This window comes from Ovis aries, chromosome 13, assembly GCF_016772045.2.
Source record: "Ovis aries strain OAR_USU_Benz2616 breed Rambouillet chromosome 13, ARS-UI_Ramb_v3.0, whole genome shotgun sequence".
Taxonomy (NCBI): Eukaryota; Metazoa; Chordata; class Mammalia; order Artiodactyla; family Bovidae; genus Ovis; species Ovis aries.
In genome coordinates, this window is record NC_056066.1 from 67,748,409 (window position 1) to 67,764,417 (window position 16,009).

Below are 16,009 nucleotides of genomic sequence, written 5' to 3' on the forward strand. Positions count from 1 at the left end.
CTGAGACTTTGGAATGAGGTATTTATCACCATGACTTTCTCAGAGGAGGGCAGGTATATGGCCCATCACATACTAATGACTTCAGAGCCCCTTTTTTGTGTGTGGAAATAGGATGCAAAAACCCATTATTTTCTGAAAGCAATGCCAGTGATTAGAAATAAGAACAAGAGGGACTTCCCTGGTGGTCCAGTGGCTATGACTCCACTCCCAATGCAGGGGACCTGGGTTAGATCCCTAGTCAGGGATCTAGGTCCCACATGCCGCAACTAAGAGTCTTCATGCCGGAACTAAAGATCCCGCATGGTGCAACAAAGATCAAAGATCCTGTATGCTGCAACTAAGACCAGAAACAGCCAAACAAATACTTGTTAAAAAAACAAGAGGTACATGGAATCCTAAGAAAATGGCCAGGACTGTCAGAGGAAGCAAAGCTTTTGTGGTGCTTGAGCTTTCTGAGGGGGAGATTTAAGGACCACCTACAGCAGTAGTCATCTGGGGTCCTTGTTCAAAATGTTGATTTGTTGACCCCAATTCCAGGGAATGGGAGGGTGAGTATGGCAGACTGTTTGGTTCAAAAATATGTGTTGCCTTGCATGTGGAAATGTCTGCTTCTCATTCCTTTGGAAGCAGGAATACATCCATAACATGCTACATTAAAAAAGGAGTTCTCAGGGCTGCCAACCTTCCAGGAGAGGTTGAGTAGTAGTATATTTCTCCTACATTAGAAAAAAAAGTCCCTCCCTGGGAGAGTTATACTTCTTCATCTGTTTAATGTCAGACTTAGCCATTACAACTTGGCAGTAAATATTTTGGTGTATATCTGAAAGATTTAAAACAAAAGGCATAACCACAATACCTTGATCACACCTAAACGTTTTGTAAAAATTTCCCACTATCAAATAGTGTTCAGACTCTGCTGTCTCATTATTTTCTCCCTGATGAGCTGTTTGAGTTAGCTATACAGTTTCAAGGTCAACCCAATCATATGGCAGAGTTGGCCCTTGAAAAACTGAAGGAGTCAACTGAAGAGATGGCCATGCCACTTCTGTGGGCAGTTCGGTTGGGGAGTATCTATCTTTTCCTTACAGGATTCCAAGCAGCTGACAAGAAAACCTAACGTACAAGAATCACATAAGCGAGAAGTTACATGAGAGAAACCAGAGGGTGGGAAGTTAGGAAGGACACTGTCACATACACACAACCATGACTGACACACTTTGGGCAGAGCACACACTTTAAGCTTCTCAGTAGCCAAGGCAGAGAAGCCTGGTCAGATCCAGCACCCACAACGTCCATAAGATTAACTCTAGGTACAGGAAGAACAATTCTTGGCACCAAGATCAGGTGAGAATTTCTTAGAAGAATCCTTTTATAAAAATGATCCTGTGAAGTATTCTGATAATAAACACGACGACAGATGTTCTGGGGTGTGTCCAAACGCCAGACTCCACAAGGTGTTTGTCTAAAGCCAGAAAGCAGTTGAATGCATTCACACATTCTGTGAGTATGGAATATATACCTTATGTGAGTATGTTCACAGAGGCACTGTTATTCTAGGATCCTGGTGCCATGCACCTGGAAATAGATCCCAATTTGCCTGGCAGAGGTCCGGTTTACGCCCCTGAACCCGGCCTTTCACTCCAATAAAACATACTGTTATCTTACCTGGAAAGCACCTGGCAGACACCCTCCCCAACTCACCCTGTTCCATAGATGCACAAAATTTCTCAGGCCTACATGATAGAGACTCTCCTAGTATTTAGCTGAGTCTCTCCTGGTGGATTCTCCACACCCCTACCCAGATTCCTGGAGCTGAGTAAACACTTGTTTATGCCAACACCTGTATGAACCTGATCATTTGTATGCAAGTGAACAAACCAGACAGGTTTATATATGCTATAAGTACCAGAGGGCTACACCTTAAAGTCTGGAAAATCCCTGTTGTAGTACAATTCAGGAAAGGCAGTTATGCAAAGAACTGTCTTTTCAAGCTGGGGGATAACTCTGATCTGGCTTCCTGAAGGAGACCCAAGGGCAGCTAGGATTTTTCTTAGGAAGCCAGGAATTCTAGTACAGTACATGAATACATAGGAGGCTACTGCTGCCTTCATTCCACCTCTGATAATCTCATTCCCAGAAGACCCTCTGAGGGACCATTCTGTTTCCAGTTCTCAGTCCATGTGGTTCTGGTGAAGCTGAGCACACTTGGGGAGTGTATGACCAGGTTTAAGCCAGTCAGTATGCCATATTTCTTTGCCCTAGTGATTGATTCAGGGGTGGATTTGTGCCCAGCTAGATGCTTTTGCCAGGAATGTTTGGAAAAAGGCTTGATGCTAAGAGGATGTGATGTGAGTTGACATGACCATCTAGTTACCATGTGACACCTGAGTCAGCAGGAGGCAGAATGTTATGATCAGAAGCAAGTCTTGATTATGTCCTAAGTGCCTCAATGCAGCTGTGTCTCAAATCAGAATTACTTGGACTTTTAGATTATATGAGCTATTTTTGCCTAATAAAAATGAATTGGGTTTCCTATTACTTGTAACATAAAAGACTTTACTTGGTACAATGATGAAAACTCCAAATCCTATGGCTCCTAAACATGGCCAAGACAGATGGGCTATATTTCAAAGCAGAAAGTACCAGTTAACCATCAGAGGCAGAGAAAAACTTCTATAATATACGCATGGAACATTTTGAGGACTATCTGTGGAAAATCTATCATTTGGAAGTTGCAAAATGTAGCATGACCAAACTTTCAATTGTTGGCATTGAGCTAGATACTAGATGCCGTCTCAAGAAACAATGTTTTAATTAGTAGTTATTTTAGGCCATTCTTTCTGAAATAGTTAATTAGGACAGATGAGATAGTCCATGGAGACCATTCCTAGTTTGTGGCAATAAAACCACTCACTAACATCTAGGGTATTACTTAGATGCTTTCTGTAGTAGAAGTCTTTGAAAGCAAAATGACCCATTAGAGACAGTCGGGCTAAGAGAACTTTCTGAGGCAGATGAACTAATTCTCATCAAGCAGAGCTAAACTCTAATGGTCTTAAATGGTCCATGTGGTTGAAAAACCACTGAGCTGGGAATTAGAAAGCCTAAAGTCTAGTTTCAATTCTGATAATAAATTAGCCCGTTCATTCTGACCAAGTCCTTTCAACTTCCATAGGCTGTTTTTGTTTTTAGTTTTCTATAAAATAAAGAATTTAGATGATTAAGTCTCCTCTAGCTTTAAGATTATGATCTGGTAATTTCCACATGGCCATTACATTCTCTCTGTAAACAGGAAGTCTTCATCATATAAATGGTAGTTTATAAAATATAGAAATCAGGGACTTCACTGGTAATGGTTAAGATCCAAGCCTCCAATGCAGGGGGCATAGGTTTGTTCCATGATTGAAATTAAGATCCCAGATGCTGCACAGTTCAGTTCAGTCGCTCAGTCGTGTTCAACTCTGCGAACCCACGAATGGCAGCACGCCAGGCCTCCCTGTCCATCACCATCTCCCGGAGTTCACTCAGACTCACGTCCAGCTAGTCCATGATGCCATCCAGCCATCTCATCCTCGGTCGTCCCCTTCTCCTCCTGCCCCCAATCCCTCCCAGCATCAGAGTCTTTTCCAATGAGTCAACTCTTCGCATAAGGTGGCCAAAGTACTGGAGCTTCAGCTTTAGCATCATTCCTTCCAAAGAAATCCCAGGGCTGATCTCCTTCAGAATGGACTGGTTGGATCTCCTTGCAGTCCAAGGGACTCTCAAGAGTCTTCTCCAACACCACAGTTCGAAAGCATCAATTCTTCGGCGCTCAGCCTTCTTCACAGTCCAACTCTCACATCCATACATGACCACAGGAAAAACCAAGCCTTGACTAGATGGACCTTAGTTGGCAAAGTAATGTCTCTGCTTTTGAATATACTATCTAGGTTGGTCATAACTTTTCTTCCAAGGAGTAAGCGTCTCTTAATTTCATGGCTGCAGTCACCATCTGCAGTGATTTTGAAGCCCCAAAAAATAAAGTCTGACACTGTTTCTACTGTTTCCCCATCTATTTGCCATGAAGTGATGGGACCAGATGCCATGATCTTCGTTTTCTGAATGTTGAGCTTTAAGCCAACTCTTTCACTCTGCTCTTTCACTTTCATCAAGAGGCTTTTTAGCTCCTCTTCACTTTCTGCCATAAGGGTGGTGTCATCTGCATATCTGAGGTGATTGATATTTCTCCTGGCGATCTTGATTCCAGCTTGTGTTTCTTCTAGTCCAGCATTTCTCATGATGTACTCTGCATATAAGTTAAATAAGCACGGTGATGCTGCACAGTGTGACCAAAATAAATATAAATAAAGAAGGGTCAGTGTCATTAAGAATTAAAACTATAAAGCATGGTGTTCACATATACATCACTCAGTGGGAACTTTGCTTTGAGTTGTAATATGATGCGTTTTCTCAGATGCTTCCAGTGTAACAATAGAGACAGATTACAGTTTAACTAAATGAGTGTTAAATCACAGAAGCAGTACACAGGTTCTGAGTCTGCAGGAGGACAATACTGAAGTTGGGTTGTGAATTTAGAGAAGCCTTAGAGCTGACATAAGGATATCTTAAAGGATCAGTGGAGAATTTTAGGCAGAGATGATCATGTAAGGAACCCTGTTTTCCTTACGGAAATAAAGGGAATAGTTGGAAAATGTGTGTGTATGTGTAAGTTCTGATTTTCCCCCTGGTGGATTTGCTCTATGAGCTATTGACAGCAAACATTGATTGCATGTCCTATGTTGTAGGCTACCTTACATGTTCTCACATTTAATAAAAACTTTAAACTTCATCTTACAACTAAGATTAAATGACAGCTAGGAAAGGCAAAGTGAGGATTCCAAATTCTACTTGTCTCCAAAGCCTTTGACTTTTCCACGGCCATCATTTCTCTCCAGGAATGAGAATTTGCTTCACAGCTCTAAAATACATAGATTCTGAACCCTCTCACTTCCCTCCAATTAGCTGCCTACCCATTAATCATTTCCTCTACTCCAGCGTATCAGCTAGTGGAATCTTTCTCAAGTAGGTTACTGGAATTTTCTGTAGCATGTTTCCAACGCAGTTTTTTAGGACATACCCTTAGATATTCTGATTCGGGATTGGATTGGAGGTCAACATCGTGGCTCAGTGGGTAAAGCGTCTGCCTACAATGCGGGAGACCTGGGTTCGATCCCTGGGTTTGGAGGATCCCCTGGAGAAGGAAATGGCACCCCAGTCCAGTACTCTTGCCTGGAAAATCCCATGGACTGAGAAGCCTGGTCAGCTACAGTCCATGGGGTCCCAAAGAGTAGGACACGACTGAGCGACTTTCCCATTCCCATTTAAAACATGGGTCGTGAAACTGGAGGAAACACTGGGCCAATGTCCTAACAGATCTACCCATTTCTAATTTATTTCAATCTATTCTCCCTTCTCAGCGTTACTCTCAGGGTCTCTGGAGACTTCCATACCGGTTTCCATAGTTTTTATTTACTGCTAATTATAAACTTTTTTTGATTTTGTTTTTAGTTTGGCTGCCCCCAGTCTTAGCTGCGGCATGGAAGACCTAGTTCCCAGACCAGGGATGCAACCCAGGCGCCCTGCATTAAGAATGCCAAGTCCCAGCCACTGGACCACCAGGGAAGACCCCAAACACCACTGCTTATCGTGCATTTACTCATTTACTCCCAGGACACCCTCGCCTCTCCCCTCTGGGACAGAAACTCATGAAAGAGACTAAAACTGCAATGCCTGGCCGCACGATAGGCGCCCAATATTTACTGAACCACAAAATCCACTAGGTAGTTACAATTATCCTCCAATCGGAAAATGTGGAGGAGACTAAAAAAACACACCTGGGATACCTTACAACTTAATGTTAATTTGGGATGCACTGCTTCCTTGCCCACCGCGTACCGCAGGAGGCGACAAACTCTCGGACCAGCGGTCTGTTGCCAAGCTCAACCTTCCAGTAGCATGCTGCCGCCCTCCGGGCCGCCCCAAACTCCTAAGGCCACTCAGAACCCAGGTCCGCTGCTCTAAAGAGGAAGAGAAGCACGCCTGTCCCTCCAATATGGCGGAGCCGATCACATGGGTCTGGGGCGGGGCTGAAACGTAGATCACGTGGCTCGGAGGGGGGTGGTTACGGGGGCGTGGCCGTAACACGGCGGAACCTCGTAGATCCAGGTTCCTCACGGGCCACGCCCCCCAGCCCCTTTGGGGGCTGGTGCGCGGCGGAGGGGTGGAGCCTTCCTCGTGACCTTTCACCCCAGCATGGCAGCGCCCGTGGGACCGGTGAAGTTCTGGCGACCTGGTAAGGCCCTTGGCGGAATGCTGGGCAGATGCGGCGGCCCGACTTCGGTCTTGGCTCCACGGCTAGCCTGCTGGGGCCTGCGGACCTGCTTGCAGCCCTGACCTCGGCGGGTTGGCTATTGCCGCGCTGGTGGCCTCGGAAGATTAGGCGTGCACAGTGGTCCCGAGGGATTCAGGGATCCGCCCCCAGCCTGGGCAGAAATTCTCTGTGACCTCGTTACAGCCTCTCAGCCTCCCCGGGCCTCGTTTTCCTCACTCCTGGTGCCTGTCTTGCCCAACCCGTGAGATGGGGAAAAGCTGAAGCGCCCACGCGTGTCCTTTTACCGCCCTGGGGCTACGCTGGGACTGGACAGGTGGTGCTGCTCTGGGTTTAGGAGTTCAGCTTAGGAAATCAGACTGCCTGGATTCGAATTCTAAGCTCTGCCGTAGAGTAGTAGAGTTCCTCTGAACAAGTTCCTTAGCCTTAGCCTTCTCATCTGTGAAATGGGAGGAATAATAACACCTATCATGTGGGCTAGAATAAGGAGAACGTGCGCGCGTTGTTTCACGTAGAGTAAGTGCTCGTTAAAAGGGAAAGTATCTTAGTCTGTTTTAGGGTACTTTTTGTCCACCCCGCGTGTCTGCCAGAAGTGAACACTCTCCGTGTTGGCTGTCACCCACTTCCCGTCTTGCAGGCTAACACAATCTCAGCCGTCAAATGGTTTGCTTGTTTTGTTTGAATTTACTCATTAATCAAGATTTCGTTGAATGTTTACGTACCAGACCCTCCCTCCCCTTCCATCAGTTTCTTGTGAAAAACAAAAATTTCTCAATCATTGCCAACTTACTTTTGTCCACCACTTGAACCTCTGTAGGTCTAGATGTGTAAAGTATATTGCAGCAAAAATGAAATAAGACAGAGAAGGGTAATATAGGGGAAGGTTTTCAAGGGTATTTTAGAGTGATTCCCTGAAATTCTGACCATGCATATCAGTGATGCGGAAGAAAACCCAAGCAAGGGATGTGTTAATTCTTTTTTAAAATCTTTAGTTTGTCACTTAACGAGTTTTATGATTCTGTGATTCAGCATTTCAAGTCCTCAGCCAATTATCCATTCTGAGTTTTATGTGCAGCCAAAACTAAGATCCAGTTAGGTAATGAGATAACTCTCTTTTATATCTTTGAGCCTTTAATAACAGGTCAGAGTGTTAAGTACAATAAAGGCCTGAATAAATTGTTGAAAATCAGGGCAAGATACTCTTTTGGTTAAAGAACATGGGATTACTCCCAGAGTTCTGTTCCATTGTTTAGTTCTTTCACTGAAGTTTTACTTACTGAACCCCTAGCCTTGTGGTCAGGAGACAAATATGGATGACAAGGCTCTGCTCTCAAGATTTATGCTTTCTCTCTCTCAATTGTAATATGAAGTTGGATATCCTCTTTAAGAGATTTTAAAGTGAGACAGAAAAAGGGAGTGTAAGGAAGAGGAGCTCTACTAGGATCAGACTGTCGAGACTATCCTGACTGCCGTTTTCTAACTTGGTGATTTGGGAAAATCACAGTTACTCTATCTGTAAAATGGGCAAAGCACCTACCCAGAGGATTGTTTTGATGATTCAGTGAGAATACATGTCAAGCTCTTAGCCCTAGATACATATTTAACTATTATATCATGGGATTATTGGAGAGAGGAGGGCTTCCCTGGTGGCTCAGACGGTAAAATGCAGGAGACTTGGGTTCAGTCCCTGGGTTGGGAAGATCCCTTGGAGAAGGGAATGGCTACTCACTCGGGTATTCTTGCGTGGAGAATTCAGTTGTCAGAGGAGCCTGGCAGGCTCCAGTCCATGGGTCACAAAGAGTTGACTGAACGAGTAAGCGCACACACAGATAGACGAGAGGGAGAGGTTGAATGTGTGGAAAAGATATCTTTCATCAAGACAGTGATATTTTTTGAGGTGAACGCTGAAGCACAAGTAAGGCTTTGTGCCGTGGAGAGGTAGGAGAATGGAACTTTAAAGTGTGTAGCATGAACAAAAGCAGAGTGGGGTGGTGCCTCAGCAGTGTCCAAAACACCAAAATAATTGAGTAGCATGGGGATGCTTAGTGGTAGGGTATGTTTTGGGGCGGGGCTTCCCAGGTAGCTCAGTGGTAAAGAATCTGCCTGCCAACATAGGAAACACAGGTTCATTCGATCTCTGAGTTGGAAAGATCCCCTGGAGAAGGAGATGACTACCCATTCCAGTATTGCCTGGAAAATGCCATGGGCAGATGAGCCTGGCAGACTGCAGTCCATGGGGTCACAGAGAGTTAGATGCAACTTAGCAACTAAACAACACAGCATGGGGCATGGTGGGACGTGAAGCCAGAATGGTGAGTAGGGGCCTCACTGTGAGTAGTCTCCATGTAGGAATTCGGATTTCGCTGTTTTTAAGCAGCAGGTAACACGATCTAGTTTATTTTTGGAAGATAACTGGCATTGATGTGCACAGTGCTTAGGGGAGGAAGTTAGGGTCAGGGACACCCTTATGAGAAGGTGCTACTAAAACCGAGGAGGGATATTGAAAACGGCAGTTCTGGCGTGTGAGCAGTAGGGAGGGACCTAATTGGAGAGACATTTTAGAGGCAGATATAGAGGAAGGTGAAGTCAGTAATGACTCAAACTTCTGGGTTTGGTGACTGTCTGGGTAAGTGGTTCTCAAATTTTGCTGTGTAGTTGAATCACTTGGGAAGCTTTTAAAAAGTCCTCCTGTTCAGTTTTGCTCCATGGTGATAGATGAGAAGTTTAGAGGGGCTCAGAACCAGGCATCAGTATTTTTTAAAGATCTCCAGGTGATTCCAGTATGCATTAACGTTTGGGAACCACTGGTCCAGGTAAACTGTTTTGTCATTAATTGTAATGAATTTGGTGACACTTACTGGACACTTTGTGCTAGTCACTTTTACTTACTTACATCATCTTATTAAGTGGTCATGATGTCTTGTGATGGAGGTATTACTCTCATTTTACAGATGAGGAAACTGAAGTTGAAGATGTGAAAACAGGATACGAGAAATACACAGTGAAGTTCAGGGAAGTGACTGAGACTGGGTATAAGGGTAGAGGAACATGTGTCCTGCAGACTGGGAGTCACAAGCTCAGGTAGCTACAGGGGCCTTTTGGACAATCTAAATCAGTGAAGCGGCCAGCTGGAAGCAGTAAGGGGAGGTAGGAACTGTGGCAAACTCAAGTGTGTCCTGTGACGATTGGCCTGAAGCATACAATATCCTGTCTAAAGCAGGAAGCTGTGAGTGGTCCCACCCAGAGGTTGTCACATGGCCTCAACACCCAGATTAGAATGGTCAATTTTTACATGTTTTAAATGAACGATTTCAAACATTTTAACGATGGCATGTTTGGGGACCTCATAGTTTGTGATCTCTTCCTTAAGATCTTTGTATGAGCTGCCTGAGTTTTGTGTAGAAAAAAAAAATTGACTTGATTTTTTTAGTCCAAGTGAATCAGAAGGGCCTGGCCATTTTCCTTCCTTCATCCAACAGATATTTAATGATAAATCAGTGTTTGACCACGTGTCTGGCAAGCACTTTATAGCAACAGCTTTGAAGAGTTTTTGATCTGATACACAGCAAGAAATGTGCCATGATCCAGCACGCACGCACATGTGCACGCACACACACACACACACACACACACAATTGAAGAGGGTTGTGCAAAAACAACAGTGCTTTTTGGAATGCACTCTGATACTTTCTGTTTTATTTCTAGTTTAGCATGAACAAAGGCAGAGTGGGATGGCGCCTCAGCAGTATCCAAAACACCAAAATAATTGAGTTGCATAGCATATTAAAGAAGTTCATGAGTTTTATAATCCATTGATGGATCACCACTTAAACTGAAAAATTGGGTTAAAAGGAATGCTGAAGAGGGGGAGGGGGTGTGCTGTTATCAACCTTGTTTTATAGATGGGGAGGTGAAGGCCTTTATAATTTATAAGAATTACAAACTTGTTACTCATTTAAGCACTGAGAATATTCCCAAGGGAAAAACAAACCCTAGGCAGCCAGAATGGACCATGGGATGTATAGACAGCCAGGAAGCAGTCCTAGTTTGGCTGAATGGAGTCTTTTGTATGGAGGAGACATGCTCCTCATTGATTGACAGCAGCTGTTCTTGTAAAAGACCTCATAACCGCATGTTCCGAGGTGAACTTGGCTATAGGTTAGAGATAGGAGGGGTGGGGTAGTCAGGAAGACACCTGGGTGGATTAAATCTTGGAGTGGGAGGAGGTGAGACGTTGTAGGAGCAATGTTAAAAGATTCTAAGTGCGCTATAAAGGTTTAAAATGTGTTGAAAAGAAGAGAATTCAGGATAAAAGCAGAGCTGATGAGGATAAGCTGTTTCTTTGCTCTAGTTTTCTTGAGTGAAGATCACAAGGAATTAATCCGATGTAGCGATAGCAGCAGCAGCGATAATAAGGGGAGAAAGGAAAGGAAATGTGCCTCTTTGAGTGCAGGCTTTGTTCCAAGTCCTGTTCTGTCTTTTATCTTGTTGAAAGGAAGGTCAACATTTTGGCAAAAACAATATAGTAGTGCCCACTTACCTGATTTTTGACGGTCTTGGACCTCTGAACACAACTATGTTCCTAGAAACGAATGGAAAAGGGATCAGAGAACTACAGCGGTGATTCTGAATTTAGCTCTGGGGGTAGTCTCTGGACCTCCAGCGTTTTTGTGTTCTCATAAATTACTCTCCGGTGTATTTTTCAGGAGATGGAGTTCATAGCCTCTATTAGATTGTCAGGGGGGTTTGGGACCCTTCAAAAAATGTAAAAGTAAATCACTGGGCTAAGTATTCTGATCACAAAACCTTTGCACTTTTACATAGCATCATGGATTATGCATTCAGAAAACCTGGGTGATGATAGTATTGGGTAATTATTCTTGAAGTACCCCTCACAGAGGGCTGTGAACTTCTAGGGAGGTTATTCATTCCCAAAGGTGACAGTCTCTTGTGCTGAACAAGTCTTATTTTTAGAGATACCTTCCTTATGTTGAATTGAATTCTGAACCCTGTACCATTTACTTCAACTCTTGAGTCCTCTCTTGGGATGTGTGAACAGTTGGGTGTGACAAATTACAGAGGCTGATCATAAAATTGGAACCCATGTTACTCCTCAGGCATTTTCCTTTTCAGGCTAAAAATCCATAGGACCTCAAACAGTTTTTCAAACAGGCAGCATGTGGCTTCCATATTCTTTTCCTCCCTGAGCCCCAGTTGGTTACTGTTCTTAACCAAGAAGCCACTGTGGTAGGACTTGCTGGGTGGTCCAGTGGCCAAGACTCCCTGCTCCCAATGGAGGGGAGCCCAGGTTCAATCTCTGGTCAAGGAACTAGATCCCACACACTGCAGTTAAAGATCCTGCATGCTGCAGTGAAGATCCTGCATGCTGCAACCAAGACCCAGCACAGCCAAATAAATAATTAAAAAAAGAAGCCATTGTGGGTATCTGGTGCTTAATCTGCTCAGCACAGTAGACCAGCACTTCCTTCCCAACCACTTCAGTTCTGTGACTCAAATAGAAGCTGCCAATTATTGTAGCCCATTCCAGGGCCATGGTTGACTGGATCAGGGGCGGGGGGAGCGGGGGGGGGGGGGCGGGGCAATGGCCTTAAACTAGGGGAAAGAAAGCTGTCCCCACCTTCCAAATAGCGCACACCTGGGACTCCCGGTCCCCCTCCCTGGGTCTTTCTCCATCACCACTTCATGCTCTAAGTCTTCTTCCTTTGGAAGGAAGATTAAGAGAAGCAAGTCAGCTGCTCAAAGGTGGGGCCTGTATCCGTAGTGTTCACTGCTGTGTCTCTGGCACAGCCATCTTTGTTCAGTGGATGAGTGAGTGAATGATTGGTGGAGGAACTGTGAGCCTGAGCTCTGGCATTGGCTGCAGCCTTGATTCCAGCTCCTGTAGAGAACCCAGCCCCAGGAACTGAAAGGAGCTTTTTAAGAGGAGCAGAGAAAGAAGGAGAAAGGCCAGGCAGTGTTTGAGTCCCTGGTACCCCTTGACCTTGAGCCTTGCTGCCATCCTACGGTGTTAGGATTCTTTGTTTGCTTCAGCTAATTCCGGGTGGGTTCCCACCACTTTTACTAAGAGTTTGGTAATAATCCCAGCCTGATGACCAGAACGCAATACCTTGTCCTCCGTCACCTACAGTTGTGTGTAAACAATTTGGAGCCCAATGGGACTGCCATCTCCTTTGTTCTTGACACCAGCGTGATGTTTTTCTGTAGTCCCACAGGTACTTTTCTAAATGTTTTCCTGAAATTTCTCTTAGTGGTTTGAAATAAAAACGCATGGCTTCCATTGTATATCTTCGTCTTTGAATTTGTAATTTTCTCATGATTTTCCTGTTCCTTGTATCAGAGAATCTGAAAAAAAAAAAAAAAAAAACCACCAAAAACATTTCTGTTGCAGGTACAGAGGGGCCAGGTGTCAGCATCTCTGAAGAGAGACAAAGTCTAGCTGAAAACTCGGCAACAACTGTTGTTTACAACCCTTATGCTGCCCTTTCTATAGAGCAGCAGAGGCAGAAGCTGCCAGTGTTCAAGGTACATTGAATAAGCATGTTCAGTCGTTGGCCCGAAGCAGCCTGCGGTAGCTTTATACTTGGCACTGAAGTGAATGTTCCTCTTACTGTTAATGATCCTTTAGAATGCAGTGAGCTCAGAGATGGCCTATCTGAAGGGTGTCTTTAGAATGCTAGTGTGTTAATCTTAGAAATCTGGAAAGTCCTTAAGGTTTTTTTCAATTAGATCTTACATATTGGAAAAACTGGAAGAAATGAAGTGACATTCTTCTTTTCCCCCTCTTTGCTTTCAATTATGGACAAGTTCAAGCATTCAGAAAAGTAGAGAAAAAACAGCACAGTGAACTTTCCTGGATCCATTTTCAGTAGATTACTGGCATATGGCCAATTTTAGCTTTCTTTTTAAGGCATATTTTTTGACACGAGATTAATTAGAAATACCAAGTTCTTTTTCAGGGAAGGCGATGGCACCCCACTCCAGTACTCTTGCCTGGAGAGTCCCAGGGACGGAGGAGCCTGGTAGGCTGCAGTCCAGGGGATTGCGAAGAGTCGGACACGACTGAGCGACTTCGCTTTCCCTTTTCACTTTCGTGCATTGGAGAAGGAAATGGCAACCCACTCCAGCGTTCTTGCCTGGAGAATCCCAGGGATGGGGGAGCCTGGTGGGCTGCCGTCTATGGAGTCGCACAGAGTCGGACACGACTTAGCTGCAGCAGCAGCAGCAGGTGGTTTCTGTTGAAGAGGTTAACTCCCACGGGGAGAGTGATGGCATTTGGGTGTGGTTATTACATACCACGTGCACATCCAGATGCATGATTTTATTAGTCTCATGAAATGGACTCACACTCATCTGTAAGAAACCGAAGTGTTAAACTAGAAATCAGAGTATATTCATTTTCAGTTAGCCATGGTTCTCCGGTACAGAGAATACAGTCCATGAACACGCTTTCTCCCCATTGCCAAGTCCACATGGACAGTCAAGTTGTAATCAGAAAGTGGGCTCAGAGCTAAAGGCGGATTAGATACAGTTGAAGGATATTTATTTCCTGTAGCCCCTGATGTAGGGTAATGAAGTCCTGCTGCCTCGTATGAGGCCCCTGGAACGACTCAAGTAGGTGGGGCCCCCAGCACTGGTGTCTATCTTTTCTCCTGCACAGTGTTGGGTGAAAGCCGTCAGGTTCTTGCACTTAGAGAGTTTCTTTGTCTAGACTGTGCTAAAAATTCCTCTTTGATTAATATGTTCTTTCTCCAAATGGATTTGAAGCAGCTGCCTTCTGAATGTAGCCAAGTCACCTCCATCAGACTTTTCTGTGACCCTAGACATTTTAGTCACTCCCCTGCTGACAATCTCTGGGTTTCTTCTATAGATGATTAACCTCAGCCATCATATGTGAATGTAAAGCAGTTTGACCCTCAGAAGATAAGATTATAGGTTCAGCATGGAGGGATACAGTTGGAGTTGGGATGAAGTGTCTAGACTTGAGCTAGACTTCAGAGTTCAAAGGCAGTTTTCATCATTTGTGTCCTGTGTGACCTTACTTCAGCACCCGAGCTTCTGTTTCCTCTCTGTAATATTGGACCTACCTCATAGGATTGTTATGAGGACCAGATGCCATAATCCACATGGAGCATTATTTAGTAAAATACCTGACATGTAATACACATTTAAGTACAAGGATAATTATTGTTTACTGAGTATTTACTTTTCTGGACTCTTCTTCATCCACCAGCTGTACTTGTAAAATATAATAAATGAAACAACAGATTAGGAAAAAAAAAAAGGATGGTAACATATTGATGAAATTAAAAATGGTAAGATGAGAGGTATGTTATTGATAAAAATCAAAGCAGAGTTTAAGCACAGTTGTGATCTCATAAGATGTTAACGATAAATCTAGGGCTTCCCTGGTGGCTCAGCTGTTAAAGAATCTGCAGCAATGCAGGAGGCTCAGCTTCGATCCCTGGTTCTGGAGGATCCCCTGGAGGAGGAAATGGCATCCCACTCCAGTATCCTTGCCCGGAGAATCCCATGGACAGGGGAACCTGGCAGGCAACAGTCCATGAGGTCGCACAGAGTTGGACATGACCAAAGTGACCTAGTACAGCACAGGAGATGAAAACGATAAAAGTTACTTATTCGCCACCACACCCCCGTTAAAACTTAGAGTGAAAGTAGCTTTAAAGATAGAAGTTGAAACTAAAGCAGCAGTAAATCTAAGGCTCATCCTCCTTTTCCCCAGTGCCATTTCAAGGCGGCATTCCAGTTGGCTGCCTCCCATGGGCTGTCATTTTCTCTGGGCCCTGGACACTGCAATGCAAGCTTGTATTCTTATTCCATTAAACCCAAACCTTGCTGAAGCTCAGTCTGGTCCTCTGCACTAGCTCTCCTCGATTTCCCTGCCTGTACCTGTTCATGGTACCATCATTTCCCCAGTCTCTAAACTGGAAATCTTGTCATCTCTTGAATGTCACACATCATTTTGTGTGCAAATATCCATTTGCAGTGCTTCATATTTAGCCTATGAAGTAAATTAATGCCTTCAGTTTCTTCACGCTTAAATCACTCTGGTATACCACTGCCCAGTTTTCTTGCAGCACAGCACATACTGCCTCCTAGGTAAAACCCAGACTGACTCTGCGTTGAAAGCCCTCACTACATACACCTCTTGTGTTAATAAATAAATTCATTTCCAAATCAAACCTGGAGCCTTTCATGGGCTTTTTCTAGCACCTCTTGAATCGAGTTCATATAGTTTGCTTATTTCTATCTTCTTATGTTATTTCCGTCTGTCTATATTCAGTGTCTTTCAGTTGTCTTTGACCACCCACCCGTTCATCCATTCATCCATTCAGCAGATAGATTGACAAGATATCAGGTACAAAATGGCTGCAAAGAACCCAAACCTTTCCCTGCCTAAAACTAACCCAAAAGAAAGTGCAGAGTCCAGGCAATCGACAGGAAAGCATCGAGATGAGTCATGAGACTGCTTGCAGCAGAATCTCCTTTGGGTGTTTGCAGAAATGCCAAATTCCTGGACTTTACCATAGCCCTGCTGAGTCAGAAACCCTGAGGATAGAGCTAGGAATCTTTATTTTTAACAAATAGTTAAATATCAGTTTA

General features: G+C 44.2%; 1 protein-coding gene, 1 long non-coding RNA gene and 1 other non-coding gene across 9 annotated transcripts in view; 2 read left to right on the forward strand and 1 right to left on the reverse strand.

Moving 5' to 3' along the window:
* The first annotated feature begins 589 nt into the window (after nt 1–589).
* On the forward strand, nt 590–724 carry LOC114117677 (small nucleolar RNA U109). The gene has a single exon (XR_003591340.1). It is a non-coding gene; the product is annotated as a small nucleolar RNA U109 (small nucleolar RNA).
* A 616-nt stretch (nt 725–1,340) lies between these two features.
* On the reverse strand, nt 1,341–6,108 carry LOC132657572 (uncharacterized). The gene is made up of 2 exons (XR_009595967.1): nt 5,874–6,108; nt 1,341–4,315 (listed from the first exon to the last, which is right to left on the reverse strand). It is a non-coding gene; the product is annotated as an uncharacterized LOC132657572 (long non-coding RNA).
* A 175-nt stretch (nt 6,109–6,283) lies between these two features.
* Nucleotides 6,284–16,009, forward strand: part of DHX35 (DEAH-box helicase 35) — a 68,171-nt gene continuing 58,445 nt past the window's right edge. For 5 of the 7 annotated variants that reach the window (XM_004014573.5, XM_060397034.1, XM_060397032.1 and 2 more), the window contains exons 1-2: nt 6,284–6,331; nt 12,777–12,910. In XM_004014573.5, the coding sequence (XP_004014622.2) occupies nt 6,292–6,331; nt 12,777–12,910 (174 nt within the window). In that variant the 5' untranslated portion in view covers nt 6,284–6,291. The remainder of the gene's footprint in view (nt 6,332–12,776; nt 12,911–16,009) is intronic. The other 2 variants (XM_060397036.1, XM_060397035.1) reach the window with 1 other exon arrangement.